General features: G+C 37.2%; 1 protein-coding gene across 3 annotated transcripts in view; it reads right to left on the bottom strand.

Annotated features, from left to right (window-relative positions):
* The window catches only part of LOC103476798 (cGMP-dependent protein kinase 1), a 91,148-nt gene that overhangs the window by 3,394 nt on the left and 62,268 nt on the right, over positions 1 to 25,486 (bottom strand). For 2 of the 3 annotated variants that reach the window (XM_008429389.3, XM_008429387.3), the window contains exons 6-17: positions 24,490 to 24,567; positions 22,173 to 22,267; positions 10,309 to 10,374; positions 8,324 to 8,398; positions 3,033 to 3,129; positions 2,802 to 2,941; positions 1,965 to 2,054; positions 1,604 to 1,745; positions 1,217 to 1,380; positions 324 to 446; positions 174 to 236; positions 25 to 91 (exon numbers count right to left, since the gene is read on the bottom strand). In XM_008429389.3, coding sequence (XP_008427611.1) covers positions 25 to 91; positions 174 to 236; positions 324 to 446; positions 1,217 to 1,380; positions 1,604 to 1,745; positions 1,965 to 2,054; positions 2,802 to 2,941; positions 3,033 to 3,129; positions 8,324 to 8,398; positions 10,309 to 10,374; positions 22,173 to 22,267; positions 24,490 to 24,567 — 1,200 coding nt within the window. Of the gene's footprint in view, positions 1 to 24; positions 92 to 173; positions 237 to 323; positions 447 to 1,216; positions 1,381 to 1,603; positions 1,746 to 1,964; positions 2,055 to 2,801; positions 2,942 to 3,032; positions 3,130 to 8,323; positions 8,399 to 10,308; positions 10,375 to 10,607; positions 12,035 to 22,172; positions 22,268 to 24,489; positions 24,568 to 25,486 lie in introns of those variants that run through there. The other variant, XM_008429390.3, reaches the window with a different exon arrangement.

The raw sequence follows: 25,486 nt of genomic DNA, 5'->3' as shown, positions 1-25,486 counted from the left end.
TTAATGTCAGCGGTGTGCACTCACATTAGGGATAATAGGAGGCGTCAATGTCCCCTTTTTCAAACCTTCCCAATTAAAGCCCTCAAACCATCTGGAAGAAAATCAGCAAGATGCCATCATAAAAGAGAACAACAGAAACTGCAAATGGAAGTCCGTTATGAAAGTTTGCTCACTTGTGCTTTTGGATGTCTTTGACACCGTTTTTCAAGTTTCCAAGTCTTTCACAAGGATTATCCCTAAAGTGAAAACAGGTAAAGATTAAGCATTTAAACTAAATAATCAGACGAGGGCAAAGAAAAACCATTTGAGGCACAAACTCTTACCTGCATAGCTTTTTGATTAGGTTGGCAGCGTTTTTGGTGATTTTCTTTGGAAATTCAATCATATCGATGCCTCTCAGGATAATGTTGTAGGTTTTCATTGGATCAGGGCCGGAGAAAGGTGGACTGTATAAAAGAGGCCAGCATTAGTTGTGGGTAGAAAGAACTACATCAAAATAAGCAGGGTTTTTTTTTTTTTTTTTACTCCAAATTTACGTTTTTGTGTTTACATGAATAGTTTCCAACAAAATTTTGCATAGGCTCGTCAGATTAAAGGTATCAAATCACAATCTTTCAGCAGATATCCAGCATACAGTTCATTTTCCCATACTTGTATTTTCAAAATTGGTTTCTTTATTGGTCTGATGTAATAGTTTAATTTTAAATTTGTTTTTATTAGCTGTAAGTGTAAACTTCTAACAACTAACACAAATAATGGCCCATAAAAAATCTCTCAGTGGTCAATTAAAATATATACATTGTGTGACACTTAGTGAATTTAGTTACTGAAATAAATTAATATTCAATAATATTCAACTTTATTGGACATGACTGTATATTACCCCAGGAAACAGTAAAATTGTCTGATGATTGGAATGAGCAGATTTTTAGTTTGCTCTCATCAATAATTGGCAAGCCAAAAAAATCAAAAGTTCACTTTTATTTTTGATTAATGAACACAGCATAAAACTATTCATTTACATCTTGCATAATTGGCATGTCATTGCCTCTACTCCTATTATAAATAAATAATAATTCATATTTTTTGTTAACTAGAGTTTTTAAAGAGACGTCAAAGTCAGTTAAAATTGGCATTAAGCAGGACAAAGCTTCACAAAATCTGCAGAAATATTTGCATGAACAAAACAGACAAACATGACCAGGCTTGTATGTACCTGCCAGTCAAAAGTTCAAACATCAGGATTCCAAGAGACCAATAGTCGGCTGAAATGTCATGGCCTTTGTTCAGGATAATCTCCGGTGCTACGTACTCCGGTGTCCCGCAGAAGGTCCAGGTTTTCTTCCCAAAGCCAATTTTTTTGGCAAAGCCAAAGTCCACCTAAAGAGAAGATAAAAAAGTTATCAGAAACTATAATTAATCAGAGTAAATAATGTTTATTGCCAGGTATACCAAAGCAGTATCATTGCTATATTTCACAGCATTAAAATAATTCGATATTTTTTTGGAAAAACTTGATATTTCTCCAGTTTATATAACATAACCGTCTAAAAAAAAAAAAAAAGAGACAAATGTTGGCAGATATTAAATATTGATTTCTTACCAGTTTGGCATAACCCCTGTGGTCCAATATAAGATTCTCTGGTTTCAGGTCTCTGTAGATGATTCCTTTGGAATGCAGATAAGCAAAAGCTTCCACTACACAAGCTGTGTAAAACCTGGTGGTTGAGTCCTCAAAGGAACCCCTAAGAAAACAGCAGGACAGCAAAGCTAAATGGCGATCGACATGAGTGACAACGTCGTTTTTCCTCAGACACCAACGAGAAAAGGTTTGCAAACAAAATCCCTGCTGCACAATTTAAAAAAAACAACTAAGGGTTTCTAAACATTGCACTTTGTCACCGATTCTGTGTTCATGTATGATCCAACTAAACTTCTTGGATGGGTTGTGAAAAGGTTCTCACCGGTCCCGAAGTATGGTCCACAGTTCCCCGCCTAAACATGCTTCCATCAACATGTAGAGGTATTTGCTGTCTTTGAATGTTCTATACAGTCTGGAAAATATAATAAAACAGTCGATATCTACAATATTTAGAAATATCCAATTTACAATTAGCAATCCAGTTCTACTACGCTAGGATGACATGTTAATTTAAATAAAAAATTTTTATGGATGTTCTGAAATGAAAATACAACATACTCTATACATAATCCATGACGGCCCTCAAATGGTCAAATGATTATTAGCTCAATTTATCAGAAAGCATTTCAGAGTGAGTGATTCATCATCACAGACATCTGCATAGCAATTAAAATGGAATTGCTGCAACACTAGTAGCCCTTGTGTCAATTGAGTGGCATTGGCACCTATCTGCAGTATGTGAATGTTAGAGTTGAATGCTAATTCTACAGAAAGTTTACACACCCCCAAAAAAGTCCTTAGCTACTACAGAATATTTGTAAGAAGGAAATGCTGCTTATTTACCTAAGACATTGTATTTTAAAGTGCCACTAAAATACAGTAACGATGCCAAATTGTATAAAGAACAAGTGGGTACTGAACCATCAGCTGTACTGAAGGAACTTTACAAACCCTCCCTCACTTTTATGAGGAGCCAACAATGGTTAAACTAGGCATTCCTAAACCTGAACATCTGTAGCAACATCATGCTTAGTGGGGTCCACGGAGTTTTGTACTCTAACAAATACATTTCTAGCTCCAAGTAAACAATGGCAAATCAAACTTATGCATTTTTGTTTTAACAATCTACATCGCCTTAAAAAGGTTGCTCATGTTATACCTGACAATAAAGTCAGAGTGAGCCTCTTGCATAATGAGCTTCTCAGACCGAATGTGCTCCTGCTGTCTTGTGTCAACAATGTGTCGTTTCTTCAAGATCTTCATGGCAAAAGTCTTGTTCTCGTCACTCTTTAGCTGAACCTGTGGCCAAGAGAATTGAGGAACAGTCAATTCTTCTTGTTAGTATGGATGTCCGTCCTTCGTGTTCACACTACAACACGCTGCTTCATACCAGCTCAACACGTCCGAAGCCCCCGACCCCTAGGGTGTCTATGATGTTGAAGTCGGCCAGATTGAGATTGAAGAAAAATGCATTTTCTGCTTCGTACCTGTTGCGGCAGAGAAAAGGGGAGGAAAGAAAACATTGGAGAAGGATTAGAGACAAGTTGAAGGATGAAAGAACATATAATCCACTATCAACAACCTGAGGAAAAAAAATATCCGTTTCTCCCTGAGCTAATTTGTTTGCAAATCTTAGAGGATTAGAATCACAGTAATCTATCAAGGATGTTATTGAGGATGTGGAGTGGATAAATACTAACACATGAACAGGATGTGTTTGAGCTTAGTCCTCTGGCAAATTGCTTCGACCTCCGCTTGAACACAGACTAAGTGTCCCCAGCCCGTCCCCATTCTCTACAGGAAAGAACAAACTGGAATATGTGTCGCACAAGCCTCCCGTTTCTCATTTAGCACTGGAGACATGCTTTGGCTCCGCCGCTGAACATCACAATATGCCACTGATGACTCGAGCACGCTGGCAGCAGAGATTGTTTCCACGTGTCCGAGCCTTATCCCCCAAATGCTCCCTGTCTTCTCAGGCTATAGCTTGATCCAGACAGAGTTTCATCAGCTCAGTTTCTGGATCAGTGAGCATAGGACATATCTGAGCCTGGACTGGCCTCCTGGGTCTCTCAGAGCAGACTATCACTTCAGTGTCAGATTTTTATTAGATTTTTTTTGTTTGTTTTTTTGAACATAAAAACAGCCTGGCAGTTGTGCGATTGATGAGTATTAAAAAGTACCCACTAGGAAGATTTTATTGGATTGCTCAGACAGGTTTGTTTGTGGAGCTGTAGAGATTAGTGATACTATTTACTTAAGAGTGACTTTATTGAAAGCAGATATTTAAAATGTACATTGCGGCAGCAGCACGTGTTGGCAGGTAGTTAAGCATGGTGTTTCTCAGAAAACATACCAGGTTACCAGGAGACTCGCGTTGTATTTGTGTCTATGTATGCACTATTACTATCGTGTGACATTCCCATGTGAGCCTTCTGCCCCCTGCTCCCCTCATCTAGGGTGTCCCAGATAACACTGCAAGTAAAAAAAAAAACATCTATAAGAGAAGGAAATAACTTGGAGTAAATTACAGCCCCTTGAAAAAGTACTCATATCAGTGAATTAAAAAAAAAAAGCTTTACTATGTAATATCCAAAAAATTGCTGTATTTTATTAGGATTTTATGAAAGAACAATACACAAAGCATAACTGCTAAGAGGAAGGAAATAATACATAGTTTTCTTGTATGAATTTGTGCCTTCATAGCACGTCCATCTAGGTCAATGCATTAGATCCACCTTGTGCCACTGTGACAAGTCAACCGGGTATCTGGAAATATACCTAAGGTCCTTGTGCAGCTGTGTGGTTTGTATTAAAACTTTAGATTTTTGAAAATCCAAAGCATTCACTGGTAATAGCATTATTTGTCCAGCAGATAGCAGCACTTGTACTTATGAATTCACAGATCAAGAGCCTGAAGAAACAAAAAATGCAACTCAAAGTTCATCCATAAAAATAATTAAGCGTAATCACTTCTTAACAAAATTTGTCCATTTTAGCCTTTTTGAGTGAAGTGTAGTTAATTTCCATTGTCTCAAAATTAATAGACTATTCATTTATCATTAGTCTCCCACTCTGCATATATATTAAATTCTTAAAAGGGTTTCCTTAAAAGCAGATGCGATCACACAGGAACTGTTTGTTGTGTAAAACCAAGACAACATATCTCTTAAATAAACATACAGTACTGCCAAATTTCAGAAATTGAATTTGTGAGCAAACCCCGTGGGGCTAGAACAGCACCACAACCTAAAATAAAATTAAAGACAAACACAAAGCTCAGTGGGATCAAGACCTGTCAAGTAATCCTGGTTACTGTCACATTTTAAAGGTTCATTACGTGAAACAAAAACAACATGTTACTTATTAATGTTACCTGGAAAGTCCATTACTGAAGCCCTTTGTGCTGGAATACAAAAGGGTTTTATTACAGGTCAAGTGGGACCCTAGCGGGCGATAATCTGTATCAGTGAACGGATGAGGTCATAAAGATGATGTAATCCCCATGGTGAGTTGGTGAGAGGATTTTTATGTGTAATGTGTGTGTGTGCGTGTGTGTGTGTGTGTGAGTGCTACTATTATCCTTATTTATTTTGTTCTTGTACTTTTTGGTCCAGCCTAACAGGAAAAAGAGCAAGAAGAAAGCAGTTCTGACCTTAAAGCTTAAATGCCAGTTTTGCTTAAAACTATACACTGTTCACTGAACTTTAATGGTTGAATAGCTGACAGAGGCAGGGCTGAGTCATATGTTGTCATATACACAGCGCAAAAGTATTTTTATCACTTGAACCTGAGTGCATTTTACAACAACAACAACCCTCTGTATATTTTGGGGGAGTTTACATGGTAAAGCAACACAAAGTAGTCAATAACTGAGAAGTAGAAGGAAACAAATCTTTTACGACAATGCTTTAAAAAGTAAAAATCTGTGATGTGTGGCTTCCGTACATATTCCCTCAGTCAACACTTTGTAGAGCCATCTTCCGCTAACAGCCTTAGAGAAGAAGATACAAGAGGTTTTTGCCTGTTCTTTAATGTAAAACAACCCAGGCTCAGTTAGTCTGGATGGAGAGCAACCGCTTTAAAAGAATGTCACAGATCTCTGATGGATTTAGAGCTGGATGTTGATCAGGCATTTCTAACATATAAAAAGTCCATTATCAAGCCTTTCGCAGCTTCGAATAGTTCTTCCTTCAATTTGGGTCGGTATATATATTTCCGTCCAACTTCCTATTTATTTTAACCAGCATCCCCATCACTTTCTAAATAAAGCAGCTCAACAGCCGGATGCTGCAACCCGCTGTTTTTCAGTTTAAGAAAATTCAGAATTAAAGGTTTAATTTCTGAATAGAAAAAAATGTATAGTCTCTTTTCTTGCATTGACAAGGCAGTCAACAGCAGAGATGACGGGGATGTATGCAGTTTCACCCTTGCCTTCAGATAAAACCAGGTTTTATGCTTGTGGAAATAGCGGAGTAAAAAACAATCTACTTTATTTTGTGAACACATAGCTTCTACCCGTAACAGAAGAATGAGTTCAATCAAAAACAATATCAGCAGGCGGCACATAGCGGGGAGGTAGTCTTTGAAGAAAAGACTTGTCAGCCTCACAGAGAGCAGAGGCAGGTTGCTGTACAGTAGTGCCGAAATGCGCCGATTCTCTGTGACCAATTAGAGGCAGTTTCAGTCACCGTGGGACCTCGAGTCAGGCATCTTCACAAAGACACAAATGTTCTCTGCCGGGGAGGGAGCGCCAGCAAGACACGAGACGGCACGGGGCAGGGAGAGCAGCCTTAATCAGGGTAAAACCCGCTTTGATGTGACAGATCTGAGGGAGGCACGGGAGCAATTGATTCTATTTTAGAGCGAAGTTCTGAAAAGGAATCATGATCCATATCGTGCCAAAGAATAGTATGTTGTTGATTTGAATAGAATCAAACGTGCTCCTCTGAAGAGGGAAGGACCGAAAGAATGGGGTCAGCAATGTGCACGATGGGTTTTTTGTTATTCTCACTTCAGCTGGCAGAGGCATTGGGATACCTGGCCAGTATTAAGCGCCGCAATTAATCCACTGGACCCCGCTTAACAGCCATTCTCTCTTCTCATTGCCCTTATCTAGACTCGGTAACTGTTGCCTTTTACTGCTATTGGCTGACTAGATATTACCAACATTCGACGGATGACTCCCATTCCCAGCAGTCGTCTAGACCCAAACGTAAGTTTTGTCTGGTGACATGTGAACTTCTGCCCCCGTCTCAAGTCTGTTGTTGCCTTGAAGAGTTTTTATTTCTAGGATTGTTATTTAGTTTATTCAGCTACAGGCTAACTCTAACACTCCTCCCTGTCCCTGATGAAGAAAAAATGTCACCCGACAGCATGACGTAGCCAGCACTACATTTTTTCTGTAGGGACGGTGTGAATAGGGAGGTTTGTACTGTTAGTTTTCTGCAATGTATAATATTCCATTTGCCTTTCAGAACCTCAGCAGAAAGCATAAACACAAATTTGAACAAAGAGCTCCCTTCATAAGTGCTAATGGAAAAGCATGTCACTCAGAGCATGCAAACACCAAAATAGTACACATAAAATTGCACATTAAATAGTCCCTGTATTTAATGCACGTGCCATGCCATAGCATTTTTCTTGTGGGATAATAATTATTGCACATGATCAGGTTGGATGTGCTGGAAAGTGAGGTTTGAAAAATTTGCTAAGTGTTTGTTTTGGCACACTTGCTGCAGTTCTCTTCTCCAACACTGCGGTGAGCTAATGAGAAAGCGATTTTCTGCTGCTGTTCTCGTCCAGGAGAAGTAAAAGCTGCAAGTCAATGACTGTATGCAATGTCCTGTGTTTCCTTTGATAGACACTCTTTAAGCTACTTTGAATAATTAACTGTGTTTACTGTACTATTTTATAACTAGAATCAGTTGGAAAATATCTATAGTTGAATTGAAATAATATTTTCTTTCTCAAGACAAAATTTACTTGTGAACCTGCGCTATATAAATAAAATTTAATTGAATGAATAATGCCACACAAGTAGAGTAGAATTAGAAAAAAAACACCCTATTGGAGTTAATTCATTTAAATGTATTTGTTTAAGAATCTCAAAGCAGAAAGGTGTTGAAATTGCTCTGTTTTGTTAAATCTGTCTGAAACCCAGATGGGACTGAAACTTGCATATAATAAAAAAAAAAATAATATGTTGATTTCTAAAAGCCTGAAAAATGAGAACGGTACACATTCACAAAGTTCTGTTTTAAATAGTATATTAAGGCAATAGAACCAGTGAGGACACACTAAACACAAAGTGGCTTCCTGCTAAGTAGAGCTAGAAACCATTTCATGACTGCTTGCATATTTTATTTTTTATTTTGTTGCCTTTCCAATCAAAATAAATACATAATAGTGTCCTCTGAAATAAAGTAAATGCTTCACTATATGTGGTTTGACATTCGAGTCTCGTCTTGCTACTTATTATGGCTAAAGGTGCAATTATAAACAGGTCCACTTGTGGCACATATCTGTAGAAAATAGCATGGCGTTGGCAGCCAAGATGTGCTGTAATTAACTGAAACTTAAATGTGAAAACAAACAAAAGCCAAAAGCTTACAGGAATGCTACATAAATTATATATATGATCAGTATTTCAATTAATTTTTGCATACAAATTTGACTTACTTGGCTTTGGCATCGGCGTCCTCATGGCCTTTATTAGAAACCTCCTCCAAACCTCCAATCAAGTGCTTGAATGAACTGGAACAGTAATAATAAAAGTTAAAATAGCTCTGAGCAAACTTTTTCTGATACAGATTTTGCTACAAGAAATCACTGCCTATTCAGGATAAATTATTCAAGAAAATTCTCTTAAACTGCATATGATATTTTAAAAGCTTCTGGTTACAGGGAGCGGTAAGGTGCAGTTTGTACTCTGCAAGTGATCTGCGAGCAGAAAATGACCAGACAGCCATAAAAAATACTGCCAGTTACTATTAAAAATTCATCAGCCTGCTTTTAGAGACGATCCTCTAAAAAAAATAAAAAATTAAAAAAATCGCAGCAAGGAAGGCTCATGTATGCCACAGAAGTAAAAAGAAACCTCTGTGCCAGCAGATGGTGAGTGAGCGAGTGGGAAGTTTAAGACCAAAAGTAGAGAGCGCATAAATGTTTCACTGATTAAATTACAGAATAAAAAATATACTCTGCTGAGCGATAAGAAAGCCACTGAGTTAGTAGTTAGTTTGTACATTTTTTGTTTATGAAGATTAAAAATGCAAATGTAGCTAAAAGAAACAAAACAACAATGTTCTTTTAACATCCTATGAGATTAAATTCAGCAATGGATTTGACTCGGAAAATGAATGTCCTGTCATTCATGTAAAATAAATCTGACACACTTACACTTATAGCAAGATGCTTTCAAATTTTCCTTTAAATTATCACTAACGATTATAGTAAAAAAAAAAAAAAACATCTAAACGCAGTTTTCATGCGGTGCTCACGACCAACCCTCCTGTTGCCTGACTCTTTTTAAGAGAAGCTTTTGTTTAAGTATTTGTCTGATCGAGTTTTGCCTTCCAGGGAGTCAGCGGCTCCCTGCCACTTGTTTTTATTGCGTCTCTTTCCCACAGCTACCGCTGTTATCTTTGTTTTACCACTTAAGCTGAGCTGCTTTCATTTTAAAGCATCCATGGGTGCTCGGAAAATGAATAAAAGCGCGCGGAATAACAAAGATTGAAAAACAATTATCCTGCACCAAAACTGGCCTAGCTGTTTGACACAGGCATTAGTCTGGCTTTGTGAGCTGTGAAAGCATTAGCTGCCTGTGTGACAGGCAGCAGCAATCACCCGTGCTGGATGACTCCCTTACTGTGTGCCTGTTTTCTGAGGCCAGATGAATGTATTGGGTAAGAGGACTCAAACTTACTCTGCTTTTCTATTCTTAACAATTTGAAGAGGCCAAACAATAAAAAAAATTACCCTTATTTCCGTTCATAGCAGAAGTAAAACTAAAAATAACTACAATTGTCCAGATTTCCCGTCTTTAATCTTTGAAATGTCACTAGAAAATGTCCTTCCTTTTTGGTCTATTTGCAGTTACAGAGCGACAGAAATTGTTGAGGAAAGCAAAGTAAAACACAGTCACGTTCACAAGTTTTGGCTGTAGATGTATAAATCAACATTACTAAAAGAAAAAAAAAATAAGAGTAAATAATTGTATTGCAAAACAAATTCTAATTTGCAAACACATTTACTAGCAGATAATGTGAAATATTACCACAATTACCTACAAAGTAATCAAGAAAGTAAATGTTTTTACATAAAAAGTTCTGATGTAGATGCATTAAATTTAACGACATTGACATGATTTTATTTATCGCAGCAACTAATGACTTCCGATTTTTAAATGATCTAATTAAATAACTTAACTTTTCATTGATATTCAAGTTTTTTAGATGCACCTGTGTTTAGTTTCTTCACATGTATCTTAAATCATTTTGGCTTTAAAGTTAGGGGTATAGAGCGGATCTCAAAAAGTTATGGGATACAGAGATTTGACCTTAGTGGGAGTAGCAGCACAATTTAGGAACCAGCTTGTGATGCAATTAATTCCCTTTTCTTTTCAGTGCCCAACAGTGCAAAACAAAATAAATTTTGCTACTTACTCTCGATCGATAACCAAACATGTGACTGCCTCTGCTGCAATGACGTTAGCTGTTCTTACGTCCTCCCTAGAGGAAATAAAACAAAGAAAGAAGAATCAGCACTTTTGAAACAGTCGTGCAAATAAAAATCAGCAATGCCATTATTAAATCTCTGTTTATATCATTAAAAGCTTTTTTTTAGAACTGTGGCAGCGGACACAGTTAACAATTATTATTTTATTTAACTATATTCCCTCTAATTTAACGTGGCACGCATCATTTGCAACAGACACCCCACATCCCTGCAGGACTGGCATTACTCTTTATCATATTTGACACCGAGTTCATCTTCCTCTTCAGATGAGTCGCCCCAGTCACATGAATCTTCCGAGTCCGAATTCCAAGAATCCATCTTTCCCTCTGGATATTTTCAGTGCATGAAGAACCACAACAATATGTTCTAAGTTAGAAGCAGAACTGAGCCAAAGGGAGCCTTCCAACAGAAGACATCTGTGCTCTTTCATCAAAAAAATCCAGTCCAGTTGAAGAGCAGTCAGTTCTGTTATAAAGAATAGAAATGCAAAAAGAAAAAAAAAAAAGGGGGGAAATTCAGATATTGTCCCATAAGCAGAAAACAGAATTCCCTATCATTTTCGGAAAAAAAAAAGGTTTATTTAAGGTCATTGGTATGGTTTAATTTCCAGCAAATCCAAAACTAAAACACATGTTGGTCCTGACTGTATGGGAGCAAATTCAATTCAGCTGAAGTGCTACCAGTAACTGGCAATCACTGCCTCTGTTTGCTGTGAACTCCCAGAGATAGATCGACCTATTTCAATGAACAGAGGTGACAATCCCTCTTCATGCCATCTCTACTGCCTCTGCTTTCCCTAGTCCAAACACACTCATAGGCATGGCCACCCACACCTCACCCCTCGCCCCCAAACACACATAAACTCTGCCTCAGTCTTTCTGCTGACCCCGTTGAAAAAAGGTCACAGCTGGTGAGGGGAACAGAGTTTGAAATGTGAGGACGACAGCGAAGAACAGAGCAGAGGAGAGGTTGCCAGCCTTTGACAGGGGGGTAAAGGATATATCAACAGATGACCACGCACACTCTCCAGCTAGCATAATGCCTACTCTGGTATATTCACCCCTGATAAGCTGCTGTGACCTGCATCCATGATCTTAGCAAAATACTCAGCATAGTACTCGGTTTCCTCACCTGTAACACAATTTAAATTACTGTGGAAAAAAAAACACAAAAAGGGTGACCGGAAATGCAAAACTGGGACAGCTGCAAACAATGAATAAAACTGTCATCCATCTGAACAATGCAACGTGGCCTGAGGGTTATTAAATAACAAAACTAAATGCGTAAATATAAAAGGTTACCCGTCACTTGTCCCTGCAGGTTTCGGTTGCTTCTTAAGATAATGAGAATATTCATATCTATGTCACGTGCACAGTGTTCAATATGTTACTATACACTGCAGGTGGCAGGCTATGCTGAAATTGGTGTCTGATTCACATAAAATCATTTGGTGTAAAATCAAAGGGCACCTTTAACAATTTCTAAATTATCTAAACTGCATTTCTGAACGGGAGAAATAAATGGAGGATCTACCTTATCCACTATTCATGTAGAACTCACCACTTTTAAATTCCAACATATTGATACAAAATTCAATTTACCACTCACTCACATACAGGCACAACCACCCACACACACATAAACACACACTTTAAGCGTTTTCACTTGTCATAATGAGCAACGGTTCCACCCTTGATTGGTTATGCAAATTAATTGTCTTCTGAAAGTGAACCATAGTGACAGAAAAAAAACAACGTAGCACATAGGGTTATCTTGAAATTGTGCTCATGCGGGCATGAAACATCCTGAGGAGACCATGAGAGGTTCATATTACCAGGAGATCTTTTACACCTGTCCCCTGCTGCTCAACTGCAGCTGAGGAAAACAACACTGGATCGCCCTGGCACTGATGCTGGCGTTGTTCCTTATGAAATATAATCCCGAAACAATATCTGTCACTGTGACTCATTTGTACACCGCCGAGTCTAAGTCAACCTCGATGGCTTTGAACCCGTTCATTGAAATGCCCTGGGAAGGTGACGAACACGCTTGCACAAGACCCCAGTGCGTTAAAAGCAGCTGCGCGCTGTATCCGAAATGCCCTTTGGAGCCATACAGAAGCTTGTGGTGTGGATTTCCACACATGAACATGATAATTGGACAGTGATCTGCTGTCCTAAAACCAGGGTTGTGAAAACAGTGCACACACACAAAGACTGTAGAGTGGAAAGTGTATCTCTGGTCATAAGTGAGGGAAAAAGTAAAGAAGATGATAAGTTGATTGAAGAAGATCTGTCGTTATTTTCCCTTTTGCAAACAAAATGAATAAAACCAGTAAAAAAAAAAAGATTTTTATGTAATATTATTGGATTTTATCTCTAACAATTATGTCTACATATAGATAATCTGTAAATATAAACATTTGTGACTGTAGAAATGATTAGAGCTGCAATGTTCTGACAAATATTTGCTTCAGACCTGCGTTCTTTACTCATTGTCACTGTAGCTACATAAGAAACTTTCAATTCTAGTCGCATCTGGGAGGTCATCTTGTTTTGTATTGTATTTTAAAGTTGCACTGTGGACTGTAGCTTTATGCACTTAATTATGCATGTTAACATTCTGCATATGTTTAACTTTAAACATTGCAACATTCACTCAGTACACGTACGGCAGAAACGGAAGAGTCCTACCTAAAATTAAAGGTACGCGTTTTTGGACCATTACTCCTGTTGTAAAAATCACATTCTGCATAAATGCATAAATAAAACCTGTTTTCTGGCATACAGGATTAACTCTACAAATGTTGATTTCAAATATTTTATTAGATTCCAACATTAGATGAAAACATTAATGACTCACTCCCTGTTCAAAACTGTATTTCAGCAGAAAAAAAGCATTTACAGTCCTATTCCAAGTGGAACTGTAAATTTCTGAATATAATTCCAGTGTTACTGTTAAACAGGAAACATTCCTGTACAGTATGTGTTATTATGTTGCAGAGGCATGTACTGCAAACAACAGCTATGTAAGCAAATGCCTACAGGACTTTAAAAATATTTGGTATGTTTTATACAAATGTCTAACAACCGGGGATTACATACAAGGATATAAAACAGGAATGTAAATATAAAGCATGAACAGCAGAAGACAGGAATGTGATTTATAAGATGGGAAGAGTTGGAGTGAAAGGAATGAGATAATTCTATACAGCTGTGCTAACATCTTTGATCAATGCATTTTGTGCTGCAACCAAAACCCATATTAGGAAACGTTGACAAAATTGTACATGTGCAACACGACTGCTAAAAGAAAAAACCCAAAAACGTTCAGATTCCGCTTAATATTTTGCTACAGCATAATAGCAGTACCTTTACTAGCAGGTTCTGGGAAGAAAAAAATATTAATACAGCAGCTAAAAAGATATGTGCCTGCTGTCTTTCATTACACCAAGGTAAACTGCAAAATGATATTTCTAATATGCATAAACCAGAATGAAATGATCAGACTTTAGAAAGCTAAAAGAAAAGAAGCAACTACTTGATAGTCTGTAAACCTAACTACCAGCTCCTTTTATTTTTATTTTATTTTTCGATTACAGATAGATTGGTCTTGAATGCAAACGCTGCAAAAATATGTTATTTTGACATAAAAGAGTGTTTGAATAAAAAAATAGTAACTTGGCTGACAGAGGCAGCATACCAACACTAACCCTGGCTGATGGCAATAATTAATGAGATCGCTGTTGTTGGTCTCTGAATGTTACCTGATATCGCATTGATCTGTCACTTAGATCAGCATCCATAGACAGTATTCACTCAGTGGATGTTTTAAGGTCAGAGATTGTTTGAAGTACTGTCACATATATTGTGAAGACAAAATTTCACTCTTCTTCCTGACAGAAAACATGAACCATTGCGTAAGCTGTAAGCTATTTCAAAACGGCACACCAACGTGGATGCATTTCATTTTCTGGAACATGCATCTACTGGGATGTACACACAAATACATACAGTGATGTTCGTTCAGGGTTATACATAGACGTTCTCAAGAGAAAGTGTGTAATCTATTATATCTTCTATTGTTTCCCCTCGCCAGCCCTCTCAAGAGTTTCAGCTAATTATATACATAGCAGGAGAATAGACTTTGACTTGTAAATGTGTTGTTCTCATAGATCAAAGACCAGATCTTCAGAAAGACAGAAAAGCTGGTGAGTAGGGGCTATTGAGTTTCATGATCGAGAACACAGACCGTTAACTCACAATTACCAGGATGACCCTTTGGAAGAGCTCTCTGATCAAAAGCTTGTTGCAAAGACGGCCAGCATCTCTAGCATTTAAATTTCCAAGACATGTTTACCTATCAAAGGTGGGATTGAATGCGCTTGTCTTATTCAAGACGCTCCGTTACAAAATACGTTTATGATACTCAGATGAACACAATAGGAAGGAAATGTTGGGATAGAAAAAGCACTTTTTGTTCTTGTTTCTTCATTAAACAAACCTGGAGGAGCCCTTAAGATGCTTTGAAAAGTTGGCAGTACAAGACAGCAGTTTACATCTATTTTGTAAAGTAAATATGATATATATGATATAAAGTCATATTCAGTTAAATTGAATTGAATATTCATTCTGATGAACATTTAGAAAGCAACATTTAAGCAGGTAAATTATATTTAAGCACATATTTCAGCATTGATTTTTTTTTTATTGGCCTGATATATTCTTATTCTACATGTTATGTTTTCATTAGCTACAAGCGAGAAATAATCATAATTAATAACAAAAGTTTTAAGACATCAGTCTGTGCAATGAATCTATGAAATGTGTTTCACTTAATGAAAATGAACTTTTCAATACTATTATATATTTTTAAAAGAGATTGGGCATGACTTCAGACAACTTTTTTTCCCCTCACTGCCATTTAAAGGGTACATATCATGCATGCCGCTCAATAATCATATATATATAGCTATGCTATCAAACTGCAAAAATGGTCTGGTGGAGAGGAGTGGAGCCAGGGCCATTGCTGTCCAGCTTTTGGCCTTAAACAGAAATGCTTTGAGATGCCCCATCTACTGCCGAAAGGGAATGACCAACAATATTTGTCAGTGCATTTCTCTACATTTGGTCGAGGAAAATTAAGGCTACTGGAGACAACAGATTTTAAGTGGGATTGAAATGAGGAAACAAAAGAAATAAAGTGAATTGAATGCAGCAATGTAGATTGTGATCCAGTTTGGCTCACAAACCACTCATCATATAAACTGCCGTTAGAATAAGTCTTACTGTTTCCACATGCTGTAGTTGTTTGATGAAAACCCCTAAGAAAAATCCAAAATGTCTGACCTTACAAAGGCAGCTGATCCATATAATCATGACAGATTTTGTTTTCTTGAGGGAGATTAATGAGGAGGAGATTATTAAAACCAGAAAACCCTCAAAGTCAGCAAAACTTTTTTTTTTGCATTAAGTAATTATTTTTACATTAACAGACTGCAACACTGCCGGTCAGAGAAAATCCTTCCTGAAGCAGGAAAAATGTCATGTCTGTTGCTTTTGTATTTATCATGTTTTATGTTTTTTTTTTGTCTGTTAAAAGCACCATACTGCTGCTTTTGCAGTGAATAACTGCATGTAAATATGTTTTGCTGTGATTTTACAATAGTAAAATAATATTGGTGATTCACTTTGGCTCGTCTCCTTTGGAGAGAATCTTCTTGAAAACGGGGCTCAGAGGAAAAACCTTCATCAACTCATCCAAGCTGAGGCTTGCAAATGTTTGATTACTGAGGTTGGTTCTGTTTCATTCTGGAGATTAGTAGATTAGTCAGTAGTGTTTTGTTCGTTTATTTTTTACAATAAATACAAGTGAAAAGTTTGATTAAAATGTTACACAAAAATGAAAATGCCTGCTTTTGTACACAACAAATGCCTAAAATCAATTAAGTATAAGGGCTCTTATAAAAATACTGAATGCAAAATGATTTCTTAGCATACAAAACATTCATATTTTAACACAGCCAGGAAGAGGAAAATAATGCAAAATGGCCCACAAAACTGATAGAGTTACATCTTTTCTGTCAGGAGAAATTAAGTCAAAATTCCAGAAAACTATTGTGAGATACCTTTGGAAGGATTCCCTAAATGCTTTACCCAAGTCACATAATCCAAAACAAAACTACCAAATACTAAGGAAATATATTAATGACTGGGTCAATTTAGGAAAAGTAATACAATTTCAAGTCAGAAAAAGATAGGTTAGGGTATTTTTTCTACAGCTAAACATGCTACTGCGTCACTTTTGACCCACAAGACAACACAAGGGTTAAGACCTTGTGTGAAATAACATACACCCCCTAAAAAAATCACTCTCAACATTTCTGATAAAACAAATTATCTAAAAACATTGTTTTTCATTGATTTTCCTAATCGTAACAAATCAAAACAGGGAGAGGAGAATGGTCTATTTTAATACAGTGTATGTAAATATATAATTTTGACTGCAGTACTCATCTATTGTCATATGCATTTATTTAAAATGTACACAAAAGCAGTTGCGGCAAATATCTAAATTTACATAAGATGTGATAAGATGACACAGAATTAGCATTATGGTTTAATTTGCTTAGCTTGTCTTGGCTTATTTTTTTTCTTTTGGTTTGCATATTTGTGTTATTCCCTCAGCCTGTCTCTGATATTTGTCTTGCTTTCTGTCCCTCCCTCGCACTTGATTTTGGTTGCTGATTGCAGTCATCTGATTCTCATTTACCATCAGTTGTTTGGTAGAGATTCTCATTTTTTGTTCTACATCAGGGCCGATTAATTCACAATTTCCACCTTTTTGACAGCCACTTTGCTATGTTCGTATCAAACAGCACATATTACAAGTTATTAATGAGTAAAGATCACATTTTTATTTCTAACATGATACTTCCACTTGCACCGGATCATGTTTCCTCTGGCTCGCATGCATTTTAATAATCAGCCTACTTTATATCCTGCAGTCATTAGTTTTTAACATATGGGGAAAGTCTAGCCATCTGTGAAGCTCCAGCTGTTGCCGACTCATTACTTTCAATATCTCCAGGACTCCCAGTGATATTAAAGACTCGTGTGTTTTACCAGCACATAAACTGAAAACCTTTCCTCCTTCTCATAATTCTGCTTCAGGTTTGTCGTAAGGTTTTTTTTACGTTTTAAAGACGTGAACGTTTGAAACCTGATTGACTACAGATCTTGCATTCAGTGGCCACCAGATGGCGACATGTGCATTTATTTTTATAATGAAGGCTATTTCCATGAGTGCATATCTTATGATTCTGCCTGACTAATTACAGATAAAAACTTGAGATTACTCTCTCCCTTCACAATCTATGTTTGGGTAAAACTTTAAACACAGAGAAGCAACGTCATTACAGCATTGAACAAACTGGAGGAGGGTAACACCACTCCTGGCCCTGGACAAAGGTCTTCAATGCCAGACATTGTCTGAATTTTTTTTTAAACAGGGAGTTGTTCTCTGGTATCTGAATGCTGAAATAAACCAAATGCTAAACAATGTATGATAATATCTTCATTTATATAACAGATCTTATTGACAGAGGCATGTGGAATATTGGATGTCTTGCTTTATATCTGAATATTTTATGCATTTTTTCTCACAGATACATAATGTTACCGTTTATTAGAAGCAATAATAAGTGAAATATTTCATAGAAATGTCCATTACAGATACACAAAGACAGAAAAAAAGTTATTACAGTAGTCAAGAACTGTATGAAGATGTATTCGCTGGCAATGAAAAAAGGAAGTGAGAAAATATTGTCTAATTAAAAATTGTCTTTAAATGGGAGCAAGACATTTGAAAGTCAGACACAAAACCTAATGGATTACATAGTCCTATGTTTTCTGTTTGTATTAAAAACATATGGTATATGCAAAAAAACCAAATTATTTACTATGAACATTAATAGTCCTTTTATTTGCTGTTAGTAAACACACAATACCTAAGTGAGGTTATGCTAACTAGATAACTTGGTGTGGCTGTTTTTTACTGATGTAAAAATGATCAATGTTAGCAATGAGTTTGAAAATGAAGCATAAAGAAGCAAAATAGCTTTAAGAAAAATTAAAAAAAGAATGTGTTGTTGGCAAGGTTGTTGCTCATTAAGGTTGACTTTTGAAACTTAAGCAGATAACAGAAAGGCATAACAGCATAAACTCTCAGTCTTATCCTGAATTTTCAGCATCTGTCTGCAAAGGAACAAGCTGGATTTCGAAATGTTAGCAACCTTTTGGAAACCTCACAGTGAAGCTAATGGAGTAAATTCTCCTAGTGGCTTTGTTGTGACTCTTACAGCTGAATCTACTGTGATTCTTCAATCATGAACATTTGGTTCTTTCTAAGGAGAACAACACCATTTTGGGTATTTTTTTGCATTATTATATGGCAGAATTATAGTGCAACCAATTGCCCTGACATACCTACCACATCGTTTTCTGTTGTTTAGATACAATTTTCTTAATCATTTACAAAAGTTTTCCATGTTCATTTAAAGGCCCCCACATACTCTGGCGTGCTTCAATCTGCGGAGCTTACCTCGAACTCGAAGCAAACTCAATTTTTAGAAAAGCGCAATTCAAAAGCCAAATGCCACTTACAGCACGAACGTCAGAGAAAAAAATGTTGCTTTCGCTATAGTTCTTTGACAGAAATCTCAACTGGCTGACGTCTGTATCGACAGGTCAAAGTTTAACAAACCCGGCAATCAGCAGTAAACCCTTGAACAACAATTCTCTAAAACACAACCTATTATATCAAAGATTTTCAATATCAGCTTTCATTGAGGCAGTCAATGCCACTTGATTTTACATCAATGACTAAAGCCTTCTCTGTGCTTCACTGTTGTTGCATCTCATTGGGTTGATTAGCAGATGAAGATTCTTAAACCAGATTTAACACCATTATAATCCCTGACTGAGGGTTATGAGGCTGTTATTTGCACTCTTCTTTTACCCACCGGAAGTGAGAAATGTCAGTTGTTGCTGGACACAAACCAAATCTCACTCCATCTTTATGATATCGGCCTTTGGTGTACTGGGTTTTAGGATGTTCCCCGATGCATCTCTCAATCAATAAAGCAGAAGGGTATTTTTTTTGTTTGCCTGACAGCTTATGAAATATAAGTACATTTTAAAATGGATGGTATAAAAAAATACTCCAACTATTAATAGTGTAAAGAAAAGTGTGCCTGGCTAGGCAATAATAATAATAATAATAATAATAATAATAATAATAATAATAATAATAAACATTTAGCAGTTTATTACAGGTGTCAAATGAACAGAGTTGTAGCAAAAATAAAATGTAAAAAAAAATTGGAGTCTATTGGTGATAATTTTAAAATGAAAATGGCTAGTACAAACATTCACATCCCTCAGCCTAGCCGAACCAAAAGCAGCAGTCACCAACACATCTCTGGTGCTTCCCCTTCTTTCACTCCCGTACACTCAGACAACATTTACGATAAATTAACAGGATATACTTTAAGTCGGTTCTTTCTCAGGAGAAAACAAATCAGGAAATCCCCAAGTCTAGAAGGAGTTTCCCTTCCTGCAAAACCAAAAGACCATCATCTGACCCCAGTCCTCATAAAAATCAATAATTAACGTTTGGAGTTGAGTGATGCCCCGTCCTGCTTCCAGTGTTTTACCATCATTGTGGACTTAAATAATAAATCCATCAATAGACAGTATGATTACAGACCATGTACTCTGTTGTTTGGGGTCATCAAGTATTGTGATAGACCAGTTTTAACCTAACATCCCAGCACAGGTTTGCCTAAAAGGGACTGGAGAATGCATTACATTCTGGAATGCTTTAGGTAAATAGGGGTTTATGTAATGATCCTGCTTATAGATCATTACATAAATGATTGTAATATAAACTACCAGTTTACATTACGACTCCAGAAGTCATGTCTTCGAAACTTTTTATACACAGGCTAAAAATAAAAAACAGAAAAGTATCTTTTTTGGTATCTTAATGGACATCTACTGTCCTGGAGAATAAAGTATTGCAAGAGGGTCTGAGAAGTTCCAGTTTTGACATAATGTTTGTTAGCACTGGTGCTCCATAGGGATTTGTCGCGTCTCCACTGTCATTCTCCCCCATGTACCAATGACTGGAGCTCTGGGAATGTACATGTCAAACATCTCAACTCATCCTTCATGACTTCAGCTCTATCTTGATGAGAAGTGAGTCATCAGTAAAGTTCACTGGCCAAAAGCAGTGAACTTCAGAGAGGAAATGTAATTAGCCCACAACCCGCAGTAGCTGGTTTACTATTGCAACAGGAAAATGTTGTTTGTTTGTTTCAATGTCTGGTCAGGGGCAGCAATAAACCCAAGATGCAGTTTGACTTCTGCATATTCCATTGTACATTATAAAAGAACTGAACAGTAATGTGCCACAGTAATGTGTGTAAAGAGGCCAGAAATCAACAAACTTTCTCAATAAGAGCTAGGAAATAAATCTTTTTATTAGTATGTCACTGGATAGTTTTTGGATGATGGCAATGAGCCAATGTTTTGTTCTCAGCAGGTTGCTGGTCATTTTGGGCCATCAGCAATTTCTACCTTGCAGTTTTGATCTTTTTGTGCATATTTTTACAACCAAGGATTTAAAGAACATTTTTATCCATCCGTGCCTAATATTAGCAAATGTGGTTATCTGAATCTAATATTTACAAGCAGGACAGCAATGAGTTAGTTTAGTTGAATTAGAGATCATAATCTGCTATATGTTATACAAGTCACCAGGCTCAAATGGGGGATCAGAGTAGAATTTGTTATATCAGTACTTACTGATAATACATTACATTTAAACATCTTTATTATTACTCCATGATATCAATTATATATCCATAAACACCAAATTAAAGAAACTGTTACAAGAATTGATTATCAAATGACTATTTGTGTATATGAAAGAAGATGTTGAACATTAGTGAAGTTGAAAATCAACCTTGAACCCAAAGTGACTGGTGAGAAAATGTTATTTCCCACCTGTAAAAGCACCGAGTTTATAGTTTTGCAGCGGCTTATGCAACTCAGGCCGATACAGTCAGAACGAGAAGCTGAGCACACATAAAAGACTGGAGACATGACAGTCGAACCTTTGAAGGGAGCCATCAATATGGCTCCTCCTGATAACATCCACCAGCCCTGTGTCAACTCTGGAGACAAAGTTTCTGGTTCCATTCATTTCTCAGTGCCTGTTCTAACATTCACTCCACCTTCAAAAGGCCCAGCAGAGCACGGACTTTCTGCTGTAAGTGAGGAAACCCAGCCGACTCCAGGGGTTGTTTAGTGCTTCTCTACATTGCACTCATTGAATCTGTTCTGTCACATCCATCACAGACTGCGGCCAAAGAAAGGACAGGAATACATTTTAGAATTTTAACAGAAAGAACTACAAAGAAAACCAATGGGGCATGTTGCTATTTTCTCTCAAGAAGCAGGGAGCAAGTCAGAAAAATACTTGGCAACACATAAACAGAATTCGCAACTTTAACTTTTCTTGCTCATGCCAAAGAGCCTTGAGTATAAAAAAAGAAGCAAAGATGCAACTCCTTAGTCCTCATTTTCAACAACACTGCCTGTCATCAGTTGTCATGTCTGACACAACTAAACACCGATGCATCTCGACAAACACTTGATTCTGAGAGGAAAGATTTAAGAATGAGAGGAAACTGATAGAACGGGAGAGTTATTAGGTACAATCTTACCCTTGCAGTGCTTTCTCTCCAAACCAGTCACCTTTTCCTAGGCTGTGGAGGTACACAGGCTCTCCGTTGGGCAAGTCTTCCCTGGTCACATTAACCTGCCGAAAGAGGGACATATTAGGAGGAGAGTAACAGGTAAGCAGCGTGTAGTGTGAAGAAGGTGAGGAAGATGTAGAGACTGAAAGATGTCTTGCAACTAAAGGAAGATAAGAAACATTTGATTAAATAAAATCAACAACATAAATTAATAGCAACTGTTTTGTTGGGTTGATCACACTGAAAAACACTAACTTGTCTCTAAAAATATTTTGTCACAGCCAGGTATTTATCTTTATGGTGCAGGAGATAAGTGGCATTGCTAACTTCTTCATCAGCTCGATAGCACATATGTAATTACATTCTGCATTGAACCAAAGACTTACAAACTACAGGATTGGCACTTGAGTACGTTTTCAGGGGAGCGGATGGAGATGATTGTTTCGCCTAATGAAGGCTCTCGTCTTCATCCATTAGGTGTCGTGACATAAATCCAGCAACAGCGTGCTGGAATGCAGCGAGCAGCTGACTGACAGCCTAATTACTTGTGATCGTGTATAATCCTTTGCTTTTTCTCTGTCGTCACAGAGAAAAAGCAAAGACAGAAAGTAGAGGAAGTGAAAAGTGTACACCAAAGAAGTTGTACTGCATCTGTTTCAGATCAGAAGGTGGTGCAGGAAGGTTTGGTTTACAAGAAAGTTCTTGGGAATCTGTCACCTTGAGAGTGGATCCTTGGTTACCAACATATTTTCAGTACTACGGTTTGTCCTTTGGACAACTTGTGTGAAATTTTCAAAGCCATATTAACAATAAAACCCAATGGCTTAATAACTTTATAGTCTAATATGTGATTAAGCAGTGTTATTATGTAACAGCGGTGACATTTTATTTAAACTTGCAATGATTCTGCACCAGTGGCATGTAAATGCTGGGCATATGTCAGCTCAGAATCGATGCTACAAAATCTCTCATTTTTCAAATTTTGGCTGGAGACCACACGCTGGAGCATTATTTACCTAAGACAGAGTATCTTCTTTCCTCTTTCACCATTGAAATGCAAGGCAGACAGATAATGTTCTAATAGGGGCAACAATGTATGCACAGGCTAATGGGCTGATTAGTAAGCTCAAAGTGTGCTCTGTACCAGTAAGGACTGGACTTTCTAAAGTATTGCCCTCTGTGTACTGCTCGTTTGTTGAAGTGTGAACAGTATGTGAAAACTCACTGCATGACGGATTGAGACATTTGTTTACGAGGACAAGATGGAGTGATGCAGGCCAAATGTTTGTTAGTGTTGGCGCACCCTCTTGATATGCTGTATTTCAGGTTCATGTCCAGGTTGTTGGGCTCCACAAGCAGAATATTAATTTTGGCAGACAGACCATGCTTTAAGCTCAGTGAGGTTTAATTAAACACGTGGAACCACTGAAGGCTTTCTGTCATTTTTTTGTAATTATAATGTTCTTTTCGTTTTTCTTTTTTGCTTCGGATCTATATGTAAGTTGGTGTTGGCCAATTAACATTTAAATTCAATTTATTTTTTGCTGCTATAAATGTTATGGACAGATGGATGGATGAATGGATAAATGTTCCTTTCCTGGTGTATCTATGAAGGCAACGGCTCAAAACAGTCCTGTGTAGCTCAAAAGTTTCATTGGAGATTTATCTTATGTTTTCAGACATTTCCTCTTGAAATCCAGCCAGATGGATATGCTGGTTAGTTTCTGATTTCCATTAGACAATTTTTATTTTCGCATCTCTCTTTGAAACTCAGACAGACCATTTTTTAAAATTATCTTCAGTGGCTGGTTCCTGCAAAGAGAATCAAATCACCACAGTTGAGCTGGCGAAAGGTGCAAAACAGACCTGAGTGGCGGTAAAAACACAGTAAACAGATTCCAATGCAAGTGGGTGGAAAAGCTGTTGAAGATGAGCATGACCCACCCAGTCACAAAATAAAGAGGAAGACCAGTAGGCAAGTTGAAAGCCCTCCCGCAGAACTGAGTCCAGTGTGAAAGCCAGTGTTGATTACTGAAAGGGGAAATCAAAGTGACTCCTTTCCCCTTTCCAAACACTCCCATCACTGCTGCAAAGGGATGATGAAAGAGGCAGCACTTTTCCCTATCCGCCAATCTGAAGATGACTGATGATAGCAAACTTCCATCCAAAAACACCACGCCTTCACTTCAAAGATTGGCATCTGTTGCTGCGTTTTATATGCCTGGATGCCCTGACTTATGATGAGGACTGTCTTGAGGGTACGGTCTGGTGTGACTGTCCTCACCTTTCCCTTGCTGATAATGAAGAAGGTGTCTCCTCTGGCCCCCTGTCTGATGATGTACTCTCCTTCTTCATAATGCGTCTGGCAGGAAAGAAGACAAAAAGGTAACAAACATAAAAAAAGAAGTGCTACTGACAGACAGGAGAGTAAGCTATTAATACATACATACATCAGCATTGTTTTTTTATGCCTAAAATGAGGTAAACAGAAAAAAAGCAGATCAAAACTATTGCATCTAATATGGATGGGAACTTACTGGTTCAAACCAAGAGTGAAATAAATAAAATCATTTCATCTAGGTCTCAATTTTCTACATCCTTGGTATTCCTGTGCATATTGGAAACTATCTCGCTACAAACTGGGTTTTGAAATGTTTGTCATTTCAAGACCCACATAGAAGATGAAGGAGAAAAACATCATATGTGTGAGAAAACAGTCCCCGGCTTAATAAAAATCTTCAAAACGTCTACAGAATTCCTATAGGAAAAACCCAGAAGTCAAAGCTGAACAAAATAAAGCAGATCAGACTGAAGCAGAAAAGTCACGTGAAAAAATCCTCAGAAATCACAACAAAATTGTTATGCAAAAAAATAAGGCTATATTTATAAATCAGTTTGTTTACTTTATTAACTATTTAATGACCAAATAATCTCCAATGTAAAAAAAAAATTCACCAGTAGTTTAAACTTCATTAATATTTAAATTATTCTTGAATTAGTAAGCAAGTAAGTAATAGAGAAGGTTCAATCAAACCTTTCCCATCTGAAATGTGAAAAATAAGCATTGTTAGCGTAATGTAATGATACTTTCTGCTTTACACTCTATCCTGTTTCACTTTAGTCAAGGTCAGTTCAAGCTCCATACAACGTTTGGCTGGTAAAATAAAAAAAGTTTAAAAAATGAGCAAAACAGAGTTTCTCAATTCCAGCAGTCAGGGACCACTGCTCTACGTGTTTTAGGGGTTTCCCTTCTGCCATGCACCTGACTTGAATAAGTGGGT

Source organism: Poecilia reticulata, chromosome 15 (genome assembly GCF_904066995.2).
Source record: "Poecilia reticulata chromosome 15, P_reticulata-male-v2, whole genome shotgun sequence".
Taxonomy (NCBI): domain Eukaryota; kingdom Metazoa; phylum Chordata; class Actinopteri; order Cyprinodontiformes; family Poeciliidae; genus Poecilia; species Poecilia reticulata.
This window is presented reverse-complemented; position numbering and strand designations above follow the sequence as displayed.